We start from the raw sequence: 23,256 nt of genomic DNA on the forward strand, positions 1-23,256 counted from the left end.
TTCACCATCCTCCCCCCCCCCCTCACCCACACACCATTCACTAGCTGGGACATGGGGGAAGTCAGGAGTGAGGGTCAGGCAGCTCCCCCCTGTCTGCGAAGCCAGCCTCTCACTAGTAATGCAGGGAGGGAGCTGTCTCAGACTTCACCATCCTCCCCCCCCCCCCCCTCACCCACACACCATTCACTAGCTGGGACATGGGGGAAGTCAGGAGTGAGGGTCAGGCAGCTCCCCCCTGTCTGTGAAGCCAGCCTCTCACTAGTAATGCAGGGAGGGAGCTGTCTCAGACTTCACCATCCTCCCCCCCCCCCTCACCCACACACCATTCACTAGCTGGGACATGGGGGAAGTCAGGAGTGAGGGTCAGGCAGCTCCCCCCTGTCTGTGAAGCCAGCCTCTCACTAGTAATGCAGGGAGGGAGCTGTCTCAGACTGGTATCAGGGTTAGGGCACTGTGTGCAGGAAGATCACAACACTCCTGGTATTAATAGGGATAGGGCACTGTAAGAGATGACTGTAGTAGATTGAATAAAGATCTGATGTTTCTGCTCTCCTCACACCAAACAAAAACAACACACAAGCAGAGAAGCCCTTCTTACAAAGCTGAGCTAGTGAGTTAAGTAGGAGGAAAAGTAAACATACTGGTGCCAGTGTGGCTACTTAAAAAATACACTTACCAACAATCAATTACATATATTTGAACTGTGTACAGTTCCAGCCAGGACCACCTTTCTAAAATGCACAGTGATTGGCAAATTCAACATGCACTAGCATTTCAGGTGCCTGCTAACAAAAATAATAAACAAACAAGTTCTAGTCACGTGAGTGCTGATCATTACATTACTTTTTTTGTCAAGCTTCCAACTGTTTCCATTTCACATCCCCCCAACCATATTGGTAACATCAATAGATAAGAGCACAGCCAGCCAATAGGAATACATACATACATATTCATTCCTAAGTGACCTTTACTGACCTGGGAAGTGTGAACACTTTGTTTCATTTTCTGTTGGTGTTCGTTAGTTTCCAGTTCCATTTCCCATCCCCCCAACCATCACCTCAGTGGTAACCTTGGTAATATCAATAGATAAGAGGGCAGCCAGCCAATAGGAACACATATTCATTCCTAACTGACCTTCAGTGACCTGGAAAGTGTTTATTTGTATCATTTTCAGTTAGTGCGCACTAACTCGAGTTAGTGCGCACTAACGGGGAGTTAGTGCGCACTAACTCGAGTTAGTGCGCACTAACACGATTTAACGATTTTTAACGATAAATCGTTAGAATTTCTATTGTATCGTGTTCTATAACGATTTAAGACGATATAAACATTATCGGACGATAATTTTAATCGTTGAAAAACGATTCACATCCCTAGTGACCACTCAAATTGTCACATTTACAAGGAGCAGATGTGATCTCATAGTATGAGCACTGGTTTGCAATGTGGGCTGGTTCCAGGTCTACACCTGGCTTTCTGTGTTACTCTGGGATGAGCACATTTACTCTCTGTATCTCAGTGCACCATTCTCCCCACACTTCAGGTTGTTATGTGCTATTCATGGCATGATTTTAAACCTCTTTGAGGTCCTGTTGGACAAAAGATTGTGTATCCCCCAACTATGGCCTGGATTTTCTAAGGTCGCAGACCTTAGAGAATCCGGTGGTAATGGGAGGGGGGGGGGGGGCGGGCTTGCGAAAGCCGGCAGCGATCGCACCTCCGCGGTGCTATCGCTGCCGGCTTTCGCACCCAATAGCGCCATCGTAAAAGGTGGTGCTATTGGGCGTGCTACTGGCAGCGATACGGTACGAAAATGACCCCCTATGTTGGGGAACAATATACTACAGAATTTGATAGCTTGTTAGAACTTACATGGTCATGAGTGAACGGTAACAATGGTTATCACTGACCAAGCCCATTAAACCTACCATGGCACATCTTAATTATTCTCCTTCAACAAAAATGGAGTGCTACAGCATAGTATGCCATGGTGAAAGCAAAAATGCCTGCCTTTCTGGGAAGGAGTGGCAAGGAAGAAACAGTATATCTGAATGTTTATTTCAAGGGCAAAGGTCCTGCTTTAAGCATAATGCACTTCTAAGGGGGGGCCAGAACTTTGTTAAGTTTGCATCTTAAATGTCCTCTTCTTTAAAATGTGTAAGCACAATCTATTAAAAATTGCTGCCAGGTTATATTTTTTTTTAATAACCACTAAAGCATTTTATTTCTGCTAACTCCAGCATTAATTCAAAGGTCTGTTTGATTATCATAACTGTGTTTGTATATGAATGACTGTATGTGTAAGGCAGGCTTAGTAAGCTAGCTCCTCAACAGTATTTCATTTTCTTGCTTACAGGGCTAACTTAAAAGAGAGTTTTTTCAAAGCCGCAATGACTGAAGAGGCAGTTCACTCCCATGTAACCATGAAAGAGGGCCACAGAGCTTTTCTTTTTGCACCATGCACATTTTCTTTTTTTTAAATTACTTCTTTTTAATTTTCAAAAGTAGCAACCATATCACTAAGGAACCTTGAACAGAACTGAGATCTTCCTTTGCATGCAACTGTAGAAGCATTCCATGAATAGATTGTCACCCTTGTCAATGCATTTTTTTTTTAAACAAACAAAGAAACAAACAAAAAGAAATCTTTATGTATGTGATCAAAAGCATGTAACCCTACGATGTTGCATTGGAAAATGATAAATAAAAGTCTTTCCCAAATATTATGGTGTATTGTAGACTGTTTCATATATATATATATATATATTTTTTTTTTCTGGTGCATCATTTGGACAAAGATTTTTGAGGGAGTCATGCACAGTTGCACTCACGTAGGTAGCAGCCAGAAAAAGAGGCAGGATATTGCAGATTTTTGCACGCATGGCACTGAACCAAGCTTATTTTAACCTTGCAGGCAATAAAAGCGAAAATGGAGGAACTTAGGCCATTGATACCAGTGTTGGAAGAGTACAAAGCCGATGCAAAATTGGTATTGCAGTTTAAAGAGGAGGTCCAGAATCTGACGTCAGTTCTAAACGAGCTTCAGGAGGAGATTGGCGCCTATGACTACGAGGAACTTCAGAGCAGAGTGTCAAATCTTGAAGAAAGGCTCCGTGCCTGCATGCAAAAATTAGGTAGGCTCAGAGAAACTTTGTTGGTGCTAGCTAGCCATCAGCAGCATAAAATACATATGTCACATATAGGCAGTAGTACTGACATGGACAGCGCCTTAGGAAGTTTCAGCTACATGAAGTCTACAGAGAACACTTGCAGTCAGTGTCATGAAATGGACAGTAAATTGTAAATCGTTCATACACATATAGGCTGTGGTGTTTGAAATCAACAACATGTTATGGGTGTGACATCAATACAGCACAGCTTGGTAGTGGTTAAATAGCGCCTCTTCTTTCAAAGTTGCTAAATATGGCTGTAAGCAGGTGTGACTAGCTCCTAACAGCCAGTTCCAGCAGTGTTAACACACCAGAGTACAATGCACCTTCAGTTAGTGGAGCTGAAATGGACAGTATAATTGTAGATCGGTTGGTTGTGCTGAAATGGACCTGTCTTTATTGTCAGTTCCCGTAGTGTTAATACACTACAGTTCAATACACCCACAGATGGTGGGGCTTAAATGGGGAGGGCTTTCTAACTGGCTCTGGCAGTGTTAATACAGTATAATTGTAGCTCTGCAGTTAATGGTGTTGAAATGGATAGCACTTTAAAAGTCACTTCGAGCAGTATTAATACACCACAGTATGATACACCTGCATTTGGTGGTGCTGAAATGGACAGCTCCTTATAGCCAGTTCCAGCAGTGTTAAAACATCACCCTACAATAAGGCAGTAAGGGCTGCCAAATTCAGCCCTTGCCATGAAATTTGCCAGTGTGTGCACATTTGCTATGCTGCGTTCCACACGTACACCCTAATTTTCAAAGCAAACATGTATAAGTCTGCTTTGAAAATTTAGGCTGAAGTCTGCATATATATACCTGCTATATGCAGACTTTAGCCCTAAGTGGGCTGTTATAAAACTGTCCTCCTACAGTATACCTGTACAGTGCTGTGAATAAAGTTCTTTTCCTTCAGAAAGCTCCATAGATTTGCCCATAAGCTGCCTATGAAAATATGCAAAATTGGCACAAGTAAATGACAAGTGTAAATTATGATAGCATACAACATTATACAAGCAAATACTCAGATCTAATTAATTATGTGGTATACAAAATTGAGTCATAATTTAAACAGGTTTGAGTCATGTGGGAAAATACACTTCTGTCATATCAAACATCTTCTGTATTGTATATGTAGAGAGATTTTTAGGACTCAAAACAAGAATTTCCATAAAAAAGAATACACTTGGTCCACTTTTCCACTAGCATGAGTTCAACCACAAATAATCAGGTTACCATATTTACCTAGTTTCAGTGAAACACAAATAATGTGGTACTCATCAAATATGCTTAGTGCAATATGGTTGCTCACATACTATAAACAGTGGGAAGAGATTTTAAAACACATCAGTGTGTGCAAACAATATGACAGTATATAGTATAATAGTATGTGGAGTTATTTAATTCCTTTGCTTGTTTCTTGGAAATCACAACACATCAAATGTTTTCTAATAAAGTTTAAATTCTAACTGTATGCATTTAGCAATTTAAGCATCACCCCTCAGCTGTTTCCTGTAGCAAACAAAAGTGGCATGCCTGGTAACTTCCCTTCTTGGCAGTGAAGGTACCAGCATTTAAATATGACATGCATTCTCAGCAAGGACCACAAACAGGTCTGCTGTTCTGGATATCCACAATGAATACTCATTAGATGTATTTGCATATGTACAGAGTCAGTGAGGAAGGCTCATTTGTACAGCTTGGGGACCCAGAAAACCAGACCTATATGTAGGCATTATGATATCTTCTGTTTTATTTTCCATTCCTTTCCTAATAATACCTAACATTCTATTTGCTTTTTTGACCACTACTGCACACTGAGCCAAGGATTTCAAATTATTGTTCATAATGACTCCAAGATCCTTTCCCTGGGTGATGATGCATAATGTGGAACCCAGCATCATGTACCTGTCGTTTGGATTATTCTTCCCTATATGCATCACTTTGTACTTCTCCATATTAAATTTCATTTGCCATTTAGACACCCAATCCCCCAATCTCACAATTGACTTATGATTTAACTACTTTGAATAATTTTGTGTCACCTGCATATTAGCTCTTCTCACTCATAGCTCCCTTTTCCAGATCATTTATAAATAAATTAAAAAGCACTAGTCTTAGTATACATTGCTGGGGCACTCTACTGTTTATTTTTTTCTATTGAAAGAAATGTCCATTTAGTCCTGCTCTCTATATTTCCTGTCTTTTAGTCAGTTACCAATCCACAACAGGACCTTGTCTCCTATCCATGATTCATTAATTTCCTGATGAGTCTCTCATGAGGGACTTTGTATAGTACCTTTTAAAATCCAGAAACACTATATCAACGAACTCACCCTTTTCTACATGTTTATTAATCCCTTAAAAAAAAAAAATCTAACAGATTCCCTTTGCTAAATCCTGTTGGATCTGCCCCATTGATCTGTGTTTATTCAGATGGCTAAAAAGTTTGTTCTTCAGAATAGCTTCTACCAGTTTGTCAAACACTGACATCAAGCTTAAAAGTTTGTAGTTTCCTGCATCACCCTTGAAACCCTTTTAATAAATGGGCGTTATGTTGGCCATCCTCCAAACCTCAATTACCAAAGCTGACTTGAATGGGATTTCATTTTTGAGTTTTTTCAGAACTCGGGGTTATACCATCTGGTCCCGGTGATGTGTTACTCTTTAGTTTTTCAATTTGCTCTGTTACAAATTCCCAGTTCAGCCTGATTTGCTTCAGTTCCTTTGAATCATCACCCTCAAAGAACGTTTCCAGTGTAGACATCTTCTTGATAACTTCCTTAGTAAAAACTGAAGCAAAGAACTAATTTTATTTTTCTGTTATGGCCTTGTCTTCCCTGAGCACCCCTTTTACCTCTTCAAAATGTCAGTTACTTCTTTTTGAGTAAAAGATGAGGAAACAACCACAGATCCCTTTTTATTAATATATTTCCATTTCTGTCTTCCCTGTTACAAAATAAGTTACTTTTATTTTTCTTTGGCTATCCTTCATGTGGCCTTTTGAATGTAGGAATTGAAGTTCAAATCATAATCTTGCTGGAAGTAGATACCCTTCTCATATGAGCTTGATACTCTCCCAGCTAGGGTAGAAGTCCCCTTGATTAAAACCCTCCTTACCTGGGATAGAGATCCTTGCTAGTATGAGCTGGGTCACTTGTATGATGTTACCACTTAACTACCACTTAAGGGGATAGGATGGCTCCGCTATGAAGAGCGGCTGTACAGGTTGGGACTCTTCAGCTTGGAAAAGAGATGGCTGAGAGAGGGCATGATTGAAATTTATAAAATCATGAGGGGGTGGAATGGATAAATAAAAGATGGTTATTTATCTTTTCAAATTATAGTAAGACTAGAGTACACTTCATGAAACTAACAACAAACAGGTTTAAGAGAAATCATAGAAATTACCTTTTTCAGTCAATGTGAAATCAAGCTGTGTAATCTGTTGCCCGAGGACATGGTCAAGACAACTAGCATAGCAGGGTTTAAAATAGGTTTTGACAAATTCCTAGAGGAAAAGGCCATAAAACATTATTAGCCAGGTAGACTAGGGAAAGCTAATAATATCCCTGGAAGTGAGTAACAAGAAATAGATCTACTTTTTTAGATCTGCCAGGTAATCTTGACCCAGACAGGATGCTGGGCTTGGTAGACCTTGCTATAACACATCATGCCATTTCTTATATTCATATGCTTTTATCTACTTGTTTTACTTGTGAACAACATAATTTACAAAACGAGTAGAAAAATAAACATTTGCAATTTATCTATCAATTGTTCCCAGTAATGGATAATATTCTCTCCTGCTCACAGTGCTTTCCATTTATTCACTAAGCTGAGCAAAAGCCTTTGGTAAACAGGAGAAACATTTAAAGGTGAATTTTAAAAGCCAACACGTGCTGAAATTAGGGGATGTGCAAATATGTCGGGCTGGTGCGTGCCAAGCAGATTTTAAAAGCCTCCCTGATATGCACATAAATACAATTGCGTGCACATCTCAGAGCTTCTCAAAAAGGGGCGGCGCATGGGTGTGGTCTGGTCAGTACATGGGCGGTACATGGGTGGTACATGGGTGTTTCGAGACTTTAACCGGAAATCAGTGCGTAAATACTTATGCGATCTGATGCATGCCAAGGTTCCCTGCAGCATAACTTTACATCTGCTATGGATGGCGTGTAAGTAAAAATAATAACGAGCCATTTGGAGGGGTGTAAAGGGTCTGGGGTAACTGGGGAGTGTACAGGCTATCAAACCAGGAAGGTTTGGAGGACCTAGCTGGTAACTGGGCAAACTGGGGAGGAACTGATAAAACAGGCAATGGTGTTGGCGTGCGTCCCTTTTAAAATGTTCTCACTTAAAATTAGGTCAAGCTGTTTTATAACATGCCTGCATATACGTGAGTATGTTATAAAACAGCTGCAACCCTGGGTGCTGGCTGGCGAACACGCGCAAACGTGCACCCATGCACCGGTTTGAAAGTTACCGTCCCTCTGAAGGCCGTATGAGAAGTGTGTACACCAAGTGGACAAGATAAGATGGAAAGCAAAAGCCCTTATTTACGAAATGATCTGTGGCCCCTGGGATGCTTTTTGTGCATCTTCCTTAACCTACCAGAACATGAAAGGCAAACTCTTCAAGAGCCTGCGGCTTATTACTGCATAACCCTGTACTGTTAAAAATAAATTCTCCACAAAAACACCTTTTATGCTTTTATCTTGAATCAATGTTTAGTATGTTTTTTTGACCCTGGTGGAAGAAGCAATCGATAACAACTGGAGCAGGTTATTCTGTTTAATGTTTTGAAAGACCACTCCTTTACATAAGGGGATTTCAGTTGCTACTGATTATCACTGGCAAGCTCCTGGAAGAGTGGAATTGCACCTTGAACTGGAGGTCAGGCTTAATATAGCATCTCCTCTGAGAACTATCTGCTTTCTTACTTTGATGCACTACATGCTTAGTCTGAAGTCAGAAATTATAAGTGTCTGTCTGATGCAGTAAACTGAGTATGATGCTAGTGCAAATGGAGCATGTCGGCATGCTCACAAAACATTGCAGGGTTAGGAGATTAGAAAAATGATGGGATCCCAGTTAGACAGTGGGAAGACATGATTGGAAACCCTCATGAAGATATGAAAAATGCAATCAATTCAAAGACTGATCATATGCATGTCCACAATACTACATGGATCCAATTCAATTCATTTAACTTTAATATACCACTCACATAGGTTTATCAGTGTGGTTCACAATAGAAATAGTTAACAAATATAATCAGATTAAGTACTACAGTAATTCAGGCCAACAAAACATAAAGTAACAAAATACAAACCATTAACTAGTATGAAAAGCAAGCAAAATATCAAATTGATCAAATCAGAACAATACAACAGCAGTCATCTATCAATTTGTTGAAAAAGATGATGATTTTTTCAATATTATGTCTGTAAATGGACCCTCCTTTTTTCAAATCCCTGGTTTTAAGCCTTCTTCAGTGGAAATGAACGTGTACTGAATATATGAAACACGTCTGCCACATACTTTAGCAATGTGGTATGTGCGTTGCATGCATGTACTTTTGTGGGAGTTAGGTCACATTTGTAATGAGTTTGTTGGTTCTGGCCCACATCCTAAAAGCTCTTGCCTCAGTTAAAATACACTCTGAGTTAGAATATCGAGTAAGGAAACATATGGTCAATGTAGCTGAAAAAAGACCAAAGGTCGGCCGAGTCCAGTTTGCTTTGTCTTGTTTTATAGTTGTTGCTACTTAGTAGTTCAGAAAGTTAGAGATGGGATGGGTGACAGAAGGGGAAATCAGCAGCGACAGAAACTCACAAGAGTATTTGAAGCCCTTTCAGCAGCAATGTGAAAACAAAGACCTCCCCTGTTCCAAATATGTGACTCAGCCCTTTTTCCTAGTATCTAATTCCTTCATTTTACCCATTTAAGCTCTTTTTGCATCAGACATGGGCCAGTTTGGCTATGATGTTTTTGAAAATGCATTTTCAGAACTCCAGCTACTATCCTTCATGATCCTCCAAGGGCAATTTAGACATAGATTTTGTTAATTGAACACAAAAACCAATTTTCTTTTCACCGGCACAGGTCAGGGACAGAACCGGATCCTGTGAGGGCTGTGATAACCTCTTATTGGGCCAACATCAGAAACCTGTAAAGATGTTGAACATGAACTTCTGAGACCATGGAGGTGTTATGTACAGCATCATGTTTGCATAACTCTTTTGTTTGTCCAATAAAAAGATATCCTAAAGTCTACAAAGTGTGTACCAATTAGAATAGTCAGGGCCTGATTCATCCTAGACATGGAGTTATTCGTAACCACTGCTATCAATCTGCAACTTTTGTAAACATCACCAAAATTAGTAATGATGCTCTTAATGAGGGTGGACGTGGGTAGTGGGGTTGCCATCCTGATCCTTTGAGCTTTCAGCTTAATCAGAACTGGTCCCTTTTGGGTCTATGGTACCATGAGGCTTCATTCACAACTAGGGCTTTTACACCACTTTCTAATTCTCCACTCCCTCTCCTCTACCCCATCCATCACAATGTCAGCTCTCATCCCAGGGCTAGAACTGCAGCTCCCTCTGGAACCTGGCACGCATGGCTGTGCACCGTGAGGCTGGCCACTAGGTGTCCCTGTTGAGTGATGGCTGGACCTCCAAGCTGCCCAGGGGGATCCCCAGCAAGTCCATATGGTGAATATTACTGCAGAAGTAACCCTAAAGGCAATACATGATTCAGAACCAGTATTATACATTCAAATCCTCTTCCCTGACTGGCAGTTTCATCATTCAGAAATTCTAGGTCTTTACCTCTGTGAGCTGTGAACTGGGGGGAAACACCTTTTTACTGTTTTTGATATTGTGCTGAAATAATTGCCTTTTAAAGCAGTTGTTCCCAAACCTGTCTCAAAAGAGACCCCCCCAACCGGTTGAATTTATCCACACTGAATCCACATGAGATATATTTGTATGCACTGCTTTCATTGTACTGTAAACCTTGGTTACAGGATGCAAATATGTCTCATGCATATTTATTGTCAGTATCCAGAAAACCTAATGAGCTGGAAGTGCTTGAGGACAGGTTTGGGGGGGTCTGCTGTATTAGTGAAAAAAAAAAGTTCACAATTAACTGCCACAGCAATGAAACCCCTCAACATGTTCTTTTCTTTTCATGAACGCCATGCCTGGTTCTAGGTTCAATGCAGTATGCACCTTCCCCAATCCTGAGCCGATGTACTGGAATTAAAACTCAAGTGTGACCCTAAGATATAACAAAATACGGTGACTGTGTTTCTAGAGCCAGAATGAATAGCATTCACTATACGGCATAACAGAATGCCCAAGATCTGGCCAGGACATAACCGTTTTGTTCTTGAAGGGAGGCATTTCCTTAACTAACTCAGAGAAACACCTCCCCACACTCATGGCCTGTGAGCAAAACTTTCCAGCCCTGCTGTATGCTTACATTGCATGCATCCATTTTAGGAATTTTCCTTTAAAAGTCACACTGGAGTGGACATTCAGAGCCTGCTGAGTAAGTAAAGATAACGTAGTTAACTTTACACCAGTACTCAGTTGTGCTTATGGTAAGTGTACAACTGAAGATCCAAAAATCACATTTTCAGCAGGTAGATTTAAGGCAGTCATTTGCATGGCTGGACTTGTGTGGGTAATTGTAATTGGTTAGAGCCGTCTATCATGCTAACTGGCTAAATTTGTTTTAAAAAAGCCCCGGGAATGCCTTGAGCTGGCCCAAGGTTTGCCCAGCTAAATTTGAGACAGAGCTTTAACCAGTTGGATTTAGCCACGTAAATCTTTTGAGCTGACTCCTAAATTAATGTTCTTTCTGACTGGCATCTGGCTTCATTGCTATTCCCCACCAGTAGCTTAGTCTGCAGTGATACATTTCTAGAAGTTTGTTTTCTTGGGGCACCTCAATAAGGGAAATTGTAATTAAAGGGAATGAAGCAAACAGCTGTTACTTGTTCGCAGCATAATTGCACCAAATTAACAAAGTGTCTTGGCATTAGACAGAGAGAAGTTTGTAGCCACAGCATCTGCATATACTGGAAGTGCCATTGAAAGCCAGGGGTAGCTCGTAGACCCAGAGTGGTCTAACAGCTACAGATCGCTCTGAGACGAACCCTCCCAAATCCTGGACTGTGTTACTCACTGTAATTACCCTGTTTTGCAGCTTGTGGCAAGCTGACAGGAATAAGTGACCCAGTTACCATAAAAACCTCAGGCTCTAGGTTTGGGTCCTGGATGACAGACCCGGTGGCACCAGAAGGTGATAACAGGGTAAGTAGATTGCATTACTTGCGATATGTGGCATTTCTGTACTGATGCAGTGGGGTATCCCCTTCATACGGGCCCATCATTGCTTGCAACGTCTGGAGAAATCCCTTGGGAGCAAAACCCCTGCTTGAGATGTTGTGTGAATTCTGATGTTATCTCCTTTAATTGTTATTCTGCCCATCCCTGCTTTAAGATAAAAATGACAATGGAATATTTTGTGCACTCTAAGGACCAGATGTACTAAAGTCCTGCAGTCGTCATCAGCCTCTAAGTACTGAATAGTCATCATGTACTGGTTCCGGATGCTGTTACTGACATTTAGCCTTAAATAATGTGACTCAGTGCTATTTGTTTAGTTTCATTTTCTAAGAAAAAGAGAGGCTTTTTCAGATCCATCTGGCTGTACATGGAGATTTCCTTTTCTAGGGATTTGTGATTTTTCTTTCTCTTTTCCTTTTATGTTCATTTCATTTGGTTGCCATGAAATAAACATAGAACTGAAAGAAAAGGAAATAGAAAGAATTCCTGCCAAACCTCCCCCTCTCTTAGAGCCCCTGGAATAAATAAAATGGATCCAGGGGCACACGGCAGGGTGGTGCCAGCCTCAGGGCTGGCAGGCACCTTTGTGAAACCGGGATCCGGCGAAGAAGGAGCGACCGATGATCGAAGGCTTCTGCGCCCTCTGGATTGCTGTGACCCAGTGGATGGGGAAATGCAGAGGAGGGGGAGTTAATGTGCTGGAAAATGATGACGGCTGTTAGAGGGGATTTTCACCGACTTTCCAAAACAAAAGTCAATGAGGAAAAATAAATGAACTTCGATCGTGGGGTTTTTTGGTTCCATTTTCGTGTTTATCATTTCTTTTGAAAATGAATGCACACTTTTTTTTAATGTTGATAGCTTTGTATGATAATTAGAGTTAAATGAATATGGATCGAGGAGACATTGATAAGAATAGCTCATTCCATAGCGCCACCATAACAAGACCTTTCCTCTGGTCACCTGGCAGTGCTAATCATCCATTAGGGTTTTTCATTCATTTAAAATGATATCGGAAATTTTAATAACTTTTTTCTTTTGTTTCAATTTTGTTTATGAAATGAATGAGAGGAAAGTGAAGACAATTTTGTTCATGTTCTTTTTTAAAACTTGCTCTTTACTTTTCACGGTGTGCGCTGTAACCGCTCTAAGGAGTAAAAGGGCAGTTCCTGTATGACCTTCAGCAAGTCACACAGGGTGTTGCAACAGTAACTTTCAGCTCCATGTGTGGTGCTTTCTTTTGTTGGTGTTTTTCAGTTTCAGTCATGTTGGGATCCATTTTCAGCCCCTATGCAGCTTGGCTAATTAGCCAAATAACTTTATCCGGCTATTTTTAGGACAGGTCTGTGGCTAAAGCAGAGTTAGCCAGATAAGTTATTTGGCCGCTCCTTTCCACCCTTGGAATGCCCCCCCCCCCTTATCTGGCTAAATTCTAGCTGGATAAGTCACTGAATATGCTGGTTTTGCCATTTAGATGGATACCTTTTTTCCCCCTTTATTTTTAAATTTTCCAGATAATATACATCAAGATAACTGGATACGAGGACAAAACAGAGAACAGTTATAGCCAAGGAATATTAGGAAATTATTTTCAAAATAAATAGATTGTTCTATAAAGTGTGTCTCCAAAACAGACCATGTATCTGGGGAGAACCAATGCAGTTAGTTGTAATAAGAAGAAAAGAGAACCCACCTAATTATAACAGGAGCTAGTAAGCTTATGAGTGGTCATCCATTAAACCTGTAGGAACAGTTCTGTTTTGCGAAAAATGTTCCAGATGAATAGGGTCCAAAAACACATATTGCATTCCTTGATATTTAAGAATGCACTTACAGGGAAACCTCAGTACAAATGATGCACCTAAAGCTAAAACTCTAGGCTTCTTCAAGAGAGAAAACCCTACGCCTGGCTGGCATCTCTCTCACCACATATGGAAATAAGGAAATATTTTTACCCATAAAAGAAGAATTTTTTAATCAAAAGAAAAAAGAGATGAATAGCTTTTAAATGGCTTTTAATATCAATTTTGTTGTTTACAAGTACACTATGTATTGTTCATGTCTAACCAGAAGACCCTTTTAATCCATTCTTTCTTTAGTATTTGAAATCAGTGCTGGCTATAACATTATATTATGTGTAGTTTTGGTGAAGTGAGGCTTAAAAGTAGGAGGAGGTGGAGGTAGGCATGTGCTGGAGGCCTTCAAGGCACATGTTATCGACATGTAAGTGATGTATAAGAACTTGACGTGATATGTACTCATTTTGGCTACCTCAAAATTTGATTTGCCACTACAGGTTTTTATTTTTGTATTCAATCAAGTGTATTTCATAGTGAGGAAATGGATGTGCAAATTTATAGCCTCTTATTTATCTTGTTTGCATGCCTTGACTGGATTGCAAGCTCTACATAGAAGGGACTTTCTCTAATATGTAGCCTTACAGCACTGTTTACATCTAGTAGTGCTATATGTATGATAGAAATAACAACAGGGGAAGTTAATGCTGCAAATAGTACACACCCTGTTATTTCTGCCTGTTTGCTTGTAGTAAAGATAAGTCTTGCTTGATTGACTGCTAAAAGTGTTGCTTGATGCCTAAGCAGACTGGCTCTTAAATCCAGTCTACTCAAGGTCCATATTTTAAAAAATATCCTTTTGCAACACTACACATCATGAATTCTTTCATACAATACAGTGTATAATTTCATTCTAACATCATGCCATTGTAATGATTGCATCCTCCGCCTCTGAAGTTCCTCTTCATTCTGAGCACACAAGAATAGCACTTCATGAAAGTCTGGGTCTCAGCTTTGATCAAACCAGTTAGCTAATGTTTGTTAGCTTCCTGAATGGTGACATTAAGAGTAGGTTTCCAGAGCTGAATAGGTGCCTGGGAAGAACAAGACAGTGCTTTGGAAATCAAGTAAAAGGAGCAGCAAGAAATGCATCTCACTCGTGTGTGGCTCTCAGCTTTGTCTCCAGCTCTTCTCATCATTCCCGTGGAGGCCAAATTTGCTGTGGTGCTTTAAGATGCTTTTAAACCTAATTACACTTGTACTTAGAATATTGTTTTCTCCCAAGTGTCCCAGTCTATAATTTGTCTAAGTGCAATTAGCAAGTGGCTCTGAAATATATAAAAAGTCTGGAAAGTGTCCTTTTCCGAGTGGTTTTTCAGAGCTATCATTAGCATCAGCAGCCAAAAGACCAGAGGGCATCCGGTCAGTCAGATTCCTGGCCTGACCAAACACTTTGATCTTATTTATTCTAAACTGAACACAGTGGCTTCAGTTTTTCAATATTCCTGTCAGTGGCCAAGGGTGAAGAAATACAGCCCATGACGCGTGCTCTCCGGCTGTAACTCAGGTATGCAGACCAGCTCAGAGAGACATTTGATTCTGGTCTAGGAAGATTTTGCTCCTCTACATGAATTTTTGTTCATTTCCAAATTTCACAGAAACAAAGCATTCATGTGTATTTATGCAAAGAGCTTCTAACAGCTTATTCCAAGGCACAAATGTCTTGGGGTTGAGAAGGAGAGGGGCACATAGGGGCCCATTTACTAAAGTGCTTTAAAATTGGCTATTAACCCACAATAATTAGCAGTTTTAACATGAACATTATCTGCTGATTTAACACTGAATATAGGAAAGGGCACCACACATTAGTATTATTGGTGAAGCCTCAGTAGAGGCTCCAGTCCCCTTCGAAGTCACCATCAAGGCACCTCACTATGACCCAGTAATCCCCCACTCCCAGTGGTAATTTATTATATAAAAAAGATACCAGGTCATAGACATTAGTAGCCTCCGCCTTACAATTTTTCCCAGTCGAGGCAAGGAAGCAAATTCAAAAAGATTCTGGGCTGGTTACCTGACATAACTTGGCAGAAAATCACCACTGCTCAACCCTAAATTCTGAGGCAAAATTAAAGGTTACCATGGCCCAATTGACCTTCCCTCACCCTAGACAGGTAACCCCTCACCTACTGTATCTGCAGGTAATGATGGGGGAAGGAGAGAAGTGCTTCCTTATATCCCACTGATTCCAAAATAAAAAATAGGGCACTGAGTGGCCTTACATGAACCTACGTGAGGTCACCTTGCACCATGTTTTATTTTAGAGTTAATGGAGAGGGAGGGAGGCTTTCTGTGGCCTGCCCCCTCATCAGTTGGCAACCTACAGATGAAACAGGCTAGGGGATACCTGGTGGGAGGAGGATTTGTGCTAACACATTTTATATTATTAAAGAGCTGCTTTGCATGCATTTGAATGCAAAAGGAGCTTAATAGTGTTTTGCATTAGTCTGCATTAACATTACTTGTTAAAGTGTGTAAAGTGTATTAGTAAAGAGCAGACTGAGTTAAAAGATGCCAGATTATCCTCAGTACTTGCTAGGAAGATTGTAAATACAAACAAAAAACATACCTTGAAATGTCTGTCTGCAAGTGCAAGAAGTCTAAAAAATAAGACGGGAGCATTAGAATGTATAGCAGTGAAGGAAGAGGTAGATATAAATGACATCTCCGAGACCTGGTAGAAGGATAACCACTGGGACAGTGCTACTAATGAGAGGGGTGCTATCTTAGACCTGATCCATAGTGGAATGTAGAATTTGATGCTAGAGGTAATGACAGTGGGGCTACATGGCAATAGTCATGGAGGGAAGATATTAAGGAAAACTAGTACTCTAGCATTTAACTTTCAAAAGGAAGACTATGATTCAATGAGGAAAACTGTTAGAAAAAAATAAAAGGTGCAGCTCCAGAAGTAAAGAAGGTAATTTTCAAAAAGTTTTACATGAGTAAATGGGCTTTTGAAAACTGATACTTATACGTGTGTAGTTCCTTTGAAAATTCACTCTATAGAGCTGAATTTTCAAAAGGTTTTACGCACAGAAATGGACTTTATGCGTAAATGGGCTTTTGAAAATTGCTAAAATAAATGCTACTTTTATGTGCGTAACTCCTTCGAAAAATCACTCCTAAAAATTAAAATTAGGAACAGATATTGTTTAAAAATACCATCTTGGAAGCCCAGACCAGATGTATTCAATGCATTAAAAAAGGCAGAAGGAAGGTAAAATAACTGCTGGCATAGTTAAAAGGTGAGGTGAAAGAAGCTATCAAAACCAAAACAACTTCTGTCAAAAAATGGGAAGAGGATCCAAATGAAGAAAATAAGAAAACGTATAAGCACTGTTAAGTTAGATCTAAAACAAAAATAAGGCAGACTAAAAGAGATTTTGTGAAAAAGCTTGCCTTAGAGGCAAAAGCTCATAATAAATTCTTCTTCAAATACATTTGAAGCAGGAAGGCTGTGAGGGAGTCTATTAGATCATAATCGAGAGGTAAAAGCAGTGCTTAGGTAAGACAAAGTCACAATGGAAAGAGAGGGAAAGTAACTTTCAAACAACTATGTGAGGCGGCATAAACTCACATATATGGATGCGCGCTGATCTAGAATAGCATTTTATAACCTGTGTATCATTTACAGTACAAGCGTATTATATAAAATACATGTGTCGTTACCCCGGAACATATGCACCAATAAATGCTTATGCATGAATACATGCAATGTAATGAAAGCATTTCAATGTACTGAACACACATGCTTTTCCTACCAATTTAAAAAAATCTACGCACATGTGGGTAGATTTTAAAAGGGCTATGTGCACCAAAGCCAGGAGATACGCACGTATCTCTGGCCAGCGTGTACTGCACGGATTTGAAAAAGCAGCCAGGTACGCGCACAAATCCAAAAGGCAAAAAAAATGGATGGGGCATGGGCGGAGTCGGGGTGGGACATGGGCGGTTTGGATTCAAATGTAAAAATGTGTGCATAAGTACTTAATGCTCACAGGCGTTTGCCAGGGTCCCCTACCAAGTAATTTTACTTCTGCTAAGGAGGAGGTGTAAGTAGAAAAAAAAATAGGCTACCCAGCAAGGTTTTAAGGGTCGGGGCAGATAGGATAAAAGAAAGGCTAGTTAGCTGTGGGGGTAAGGAAGTCCAATGCTTTAACTGGGTGAACTGGGAATGGGTATCAGTGTTGGCACACAAATCATACAAAATCCCTGCACTTACGCATTTACAATCACCCTTATATAATTGTGCACACATGTACGCACATATGTAATAATCTCAAGAGCACTTACAATATTCTGATACTTATTCCCGTGGATAGGGTAACTTTTGAAAATCAGTCTTCTACATCGCTCCTCAGTGTGATCGCACCTAGAGTACTGTGTACATCTAAAAAATGATATAGTGGAACTGGTAAAGATTCAGAGAAGGACAAACTAAAGGGAGATAAAATGGCTTCCCTATGAAGAAAGGCTATGTTAAGATTCTTCATCTTGAAGAAGACATGGCTGAGGGGAGATATGATAGAGGTCTCAAGAGTGGAGTGGAATGAGTAAATGGAAATTGGTTGTTTACTCTTTCAAAAAATAAAAACACTAGGAGACACTCCATGAATTTACTATGTAGCACATTTAAAACAAATCAGAGAAAATAGCTTTTGTACAATGCACAATTAAGCTCTGAAATTTTTGCAAGATAATGTGGTAAACACAGCACAGTTGGGTTTTAAAATGATCTGGACAAGTTTCTGGAGGAAAAGTCCATATGAACAAAAGATTTGCCATATTGGGTCAGACCAAAGGCCCGTGAAGCCCAGTATCCTTTTTCCAACAATGGCTAATCCAGCTATCAAGTGCCTGGCAGGATCCCAAAGGGTAGCTAAATTCCAAGCTGCTTAACCCAGAAATAAGCAGTGGATTTCCCCAAGTCCACCTTAATAATGGTTTATGGACTTTTCCTCCAGGAACTTGTCCAAACCTTTTTTAAACCCATCTATACTAACAGCTTTCACTACATCTTCTGGCAACAAATTCCAGAGCGTTGAGTAAAAAAATATTTTCTCCTATTTGTTTTAAATATACTATTTAGTAACTTCATTGCATGTCCCCTAGTCTTTGTACTTTTTGAAAGCATAAACAACCGATTTGTGTTTACCCATTTAATTCTCATTATTTCATTCCACAATCATATCTTCCCTCAGCTGTCTTTTCTCCAGGCAGAAGAGCCATAACCTTTTTAGCTTTTCCTCATAGTAGAATTGTTCCATCCCTTTTGTCATTATGGTTGCCCTTCTCTATATCTTTTCTAATTCTGCTATATCTTTTTTGAGATATGATGATCAAAATTGCACATAATACTCAAGATGTGGTCGTTCCATGGAATGATACAGAGACATTATGATATTATCTGTTTTATTCTCCATTCCTTTTCTAATAATTCCTAGCATTTTATATGCTTTCTTGGCTGCTGCCGCACACTGAGCTGAAGGTTTCAATATATTATCTATGATGACGCCTAGATCCTTTTCCTGAGTGATGACTTCTAATGTGGAACCTTGCATTGTGTAGCTATATTTTAGATTGTTCTTTCCTATGTGCATCACTTTGCGCTTGTCCACATTAAATGTCATCTGCCATTTGTGTGCCCAGTCTCCCAGTCTTGCAAGGTCCTCTTGCAATTTCTCACAAATCCTCTTGTGATTTAACAAATAATTTTGTATCATCTGCAAATTTTATCACCTCATTCATTCCCATATCTAGGTCGTTTATAAATATGTTAAAAAGCAGTGATCCCAGAACAGATCCCTGGGGCACTCCATTATTCAACTTTCTCAACTGAGAAAATTAGCCCTACTCTGTTTGCTATCTTTTAACCAGTTCCCAGTCCACAATAGGACTTTATCTCCTATCCCATGATTTTTAACTTCCTCATAAGTCTCTCATAAAGGACTTTATCAAATACTTTCTGGAAATCAGATATACTATATCATCTGGCTCATCTTTATCCACATGTTTATTAACCCCTTCAAAAAAATGAAGCAGATTTGTTAGGCAAGACTTCCCTTGGCTAAATCCATGCTGGCTTTGTCCCATTAAATTATGACTATCTCTGTATGTTCAGTAATTTTTTTCTTTATGATAGTTTCCACCATTTTGCCTGGTACTGATATCAGGTTCACTGGTCTGTAGTTTACTGGATCACTCCTGAAGCCATTTTAAAAAATTGGCATTATATTGGCACCCCTCCAACTTTCAGGCACTGTAGATAAATCTAAAGATAGTTTACAAATTACTAATAATATTTGTATAATTTCATTTTTCAGTTCTTTCAACACTATGGGATGTATTCCATCTGGTCCAGGTGATTTGCTACTCGTTAACTTGTCAATTTGCCTTATTATATCTTCCAGATTCACTAAGATTTGTTTCAGTTCCTCTGAATCATCACCTTTAAATATCTTATATCCTCTTCAGTAAAACCCGAAGCAAAGAAATAATTTAGTCTGTCCACTATAGCCTTGTGTTTTCTAACTGCCTCTTTTACTCCTTGATCATCTAATGGTCCAACTGGCTCCCTCACAGGCTTTCTGCTTCAAATATACCTAAAAAGAAAAATGTATTATGGGTTTTTGTTTCCATGGCAAACTTTTTTTCAAATTCTCTCTTTGCCTTTCTTATTAATGCTTTTCATCTAACTTGCCAGTGCTTATCCTATTTTAAACCGTTATTATTAAAATGTTTGTTATCATAAGGAGGAAAAAGACCTCAGAGCCTCTATACCTGTTCTTATCAGAACGGTATGGTATTTAAGAGGTTATACCAGTCATATGTTTTAACAAACCTCTGGCCACCTCATTCACTTTTATTATTCCAAAAAAATTTTTATTAGCATATTTATTGCTTTTTTTCTTTTTTCTCAATTTATTTAAAAATCTCTCAACACTAGTAATGGGATTCACAAAACCATTAAGTTTTACACTTGTATGGATTACTCGATGTATCCTTCAAAAACATTTTTTTAGAGTTTATGCCTAGATAATTTAGGGCCAGATTTTAAAAAGGTTAAGCGCGTAAATCCAGAGGATTTACATGCGTAACCGGCCTTACGCGCGCCGGGCCTATTTTCAAAAGGCCTGGTGACATGCGAAAAGCCCCGGGACGCGTGTAAGTCCCGGGGCTTTACTAAAGGGGCGGTCCAGGAGTGGGGTTAGAGGCCTTCGACAGAACGGCCATTGCTGCTGTGTTGGAGGATTGCATACTGGCAATCTGCCGGCAGGCGCAAAAGGTAAGACAAGTCGGGGGGGGTTAGAGTAGGGCTGGGGGGAAAGGTTAGCGGAAGGGGTGGGAAGGTTAGGTTAGGGGGAAGGAAATGGAGGAAGGCAGCATGGCTCGGCGCACGCAAGGTGCACAATTGTGCACCCCCTTGCATGCGCCAACCCCGGATATTATAACATGTGTGTGCCTGCACGCGCATGTTATAAAATTGGGCGTACTTGTGTGCGCGCCGGGTAGCGCGTGCACATGTAGGCCGCGCATGCTTCTTTTAAAATCTACCCCTTAGTGTTTAGAAAAATACACTTATCTAAAGCTTGATGTTGCACATAACCATCTTCCTTCATATGCAAAAACATCTATTTCCCATGTTGATTTTACTAGTGGATGTTTAGACCGGATAGGTAACTTGATGAAGAACTTATACAAGTTCAAAACCAGAAAGACCTTATTCAGAAATAGAGCCGATGTCAGCTAATGATTCGCCATCTAGGCTGTGTCAAGGCTCAAACTGCAAGATTATAAAACAAAAAGTTAAATATTTTAATTTGAAACTTAAACAAAATCATAATCCTCTCCTTCTTACCTCAACAGGAATTTTCAGCATCCATGATTTTGTCTCTAGCGGAACACCGCTACTGCAATTTTTTGAACAAAGAATGCCGGCGCCTGCGCTCTCTGGGGCAGATTTCAAAAAAATAAGCGAGCGCATACTTTTGTTCGCGCACCCGGCACAAACAAGAGTACGCCGGATTTTAATAGATATGCGCATAGCCGCGTGTATATTTTAAAATCCGAGATCGGCTGCAAGGGAGTGAACTTTTGTGCACCTTGCGCGCGCCGAGCCCTGTGCGCGCTGCCCGTTCCCTCTGAGGCTGCTCCAAAATCGGAGCGGCCTCGTAGGGAACTTTCCTTCCACCTCCCTCCACCTTCCCCTCCCTTCCCCTACCTAACCCACCCCCCAGCCCTATCTAACCCCCCCCCACCTTTATTATAAAAGTTACACCTGCCTGAGGCAGGCGTATCTCGCGCGCACTGGCCGGCCTCCGGCACGCGATTCCCCGTCCCGGAAGCAATTTCAGAGGCCTTGGCCATGCCCCCGAAACGCCCCAGGCCGGAACCACGCCCACGGCCCCGCCCCCGGATGACGCGCCACCCCGACACACCCCCCAGGAAAGCCTCGGGACTTACGCGCGTCCCGGGGCTTGCGCGCACCACCGAGCCTATTCAACATAGGCTCAGCGCACGCAGGGGGAGCTTGGGGCAGGTTTTCGCGTACCCTTTGAAAATCTGCCCCTCTGTTTATACATCTGTTCCACCAATGGGAACTGGCCAACAAGATTTAAATCGTTTAAATGGCTTTATTGTATAGAAATATAGTTGATCGAAATCAAGTTTACTAACAAGATCAAAATCAGCTTATTATAATTATTTGTTCCTTATTTTTGTTTTGATTAGATTTAACATCTCACATAAATTCTACAAGTCAGTTCTAATGTTGAAAAATCAAATTGTCACACTACTCATATTGTAAAAATTTATGAAAAATTATGAAAAAACATTATGAAAAATATATGAGGTTAGAAAAACTGCAGAAACCAAGGGTCTAAAATTGAAAACCGGTAATGTTAGTGTCTTTGTTTCTAAAAGTTGTTCTAGCTGGCAAAATTGTTATTTGAGGAGGTATGCTTGTGCTGCCACTGTGGCACATCCAGAGAGAGCAGAAGCAAAACTAGAGAAAAGGGAACCTCTCCATTTCAGAGTTTAAGCCCAAGGGGACCACACTTTTCAATTTAAAAATCCAAGGGAGTTCTTGCTGTAAAAGTCTTTTTCCCCTATCGCCACCTGTGATGTTAATCTTAATTTTCTCCAAAATGATACATTGCGAATCACAAAATTTATGGTTTTGTTCCAAACAATGTAACACTAGAGATGCTTCAATTTTGACATTTTTAAAAGAACTTTTATGTTCTACTTGATACAGCCTAGATGGCAAAACTTTAGCTAACGTCGGCTCTATTTCTGAATAAGGTCTTTCTGTTTTGAACTTGTATAAGTCCTTCATCAAGTTACCTATCTGGTCCAAACATCCACTAGTAAAATCTACATGGGAAACAGATGTTTTTGCATATGAAGGAAGATGGTTATGTGCAACACAAGCTTCAGATAAGTGTATTTTTCTAAACACTAAATTATCTAGGCATAAACTCTAAAAAAAATGTTTTTTGAAGGATACATCGAGTAATCCATACAAGTGTGATACTTAATGGTTTTGTGAATCCCACTACTAGTGTTGAGTCTTTTTAGAGATTTTTAAATAAATTGAGAAAAAAGAAAAAAAGCAATAAATATGCTAATAAAATTTTTTTTGGAATAATAAAAGTGAATGAGGTTTGTTAAGACCTATGACTGGTATAACCTCTTAAATACCATACCGTTCTGATGAGAACAGGTATAGAGGCTCTGAGGTCTTTTTCCTCCTTATGATAACATCCTTTTTAATATTTTTCAATCAAAATGATTTACATTTATATGTGAAGTTTTTTTTTCTTTTGAGATGTTCATTGTATCTTCACATTTGCCTGTGTAT

At 40.0% G+C, this 23,256-nt stretch overlaps 1 protein-coding gene across 2 annotated transcripts in view; it reads left to right on the forward strand.

The window, feature by feature from the left end:
* Nucleotides 1-23,256, forward strand: part of OLFM1 (olfactomedin 1) — a 64,121-nt gene that overhangs the window by 36,844 nt on the left and 4,021 nt on the right. For both annotated transcript variants that reach the window (XM_029612293.1, XM_029612292.1), the window contains exons 4-5: nt 2,915-3,134; nt 11,393-11,499. In XM_029612293.1, the coding sequence (XP_029468153.1) occupies nt 2,915-3,134; nt 11,393-11,499 (327 nt within the window). The remainder of the gene's footprint in view (nt 1-2,914; nt 3,135-11,392; nt 11,500-23,256) is intronic.

The sequence above is a fragment of the Rhinatrema bivittatum genome, chromosome 8, assembly GCF_901001135.1.
Source record: "Rhinatrema bivittatum chromosome 8, aRhiBiv1.1, whole genome shotgun sequence".
NCBI lineage: Eukaryota > Metazoa > Chordata > Amphibia > Gymnophiona > Rhinatrematidae > Rhinatrema > Rhinatrema bivittatum.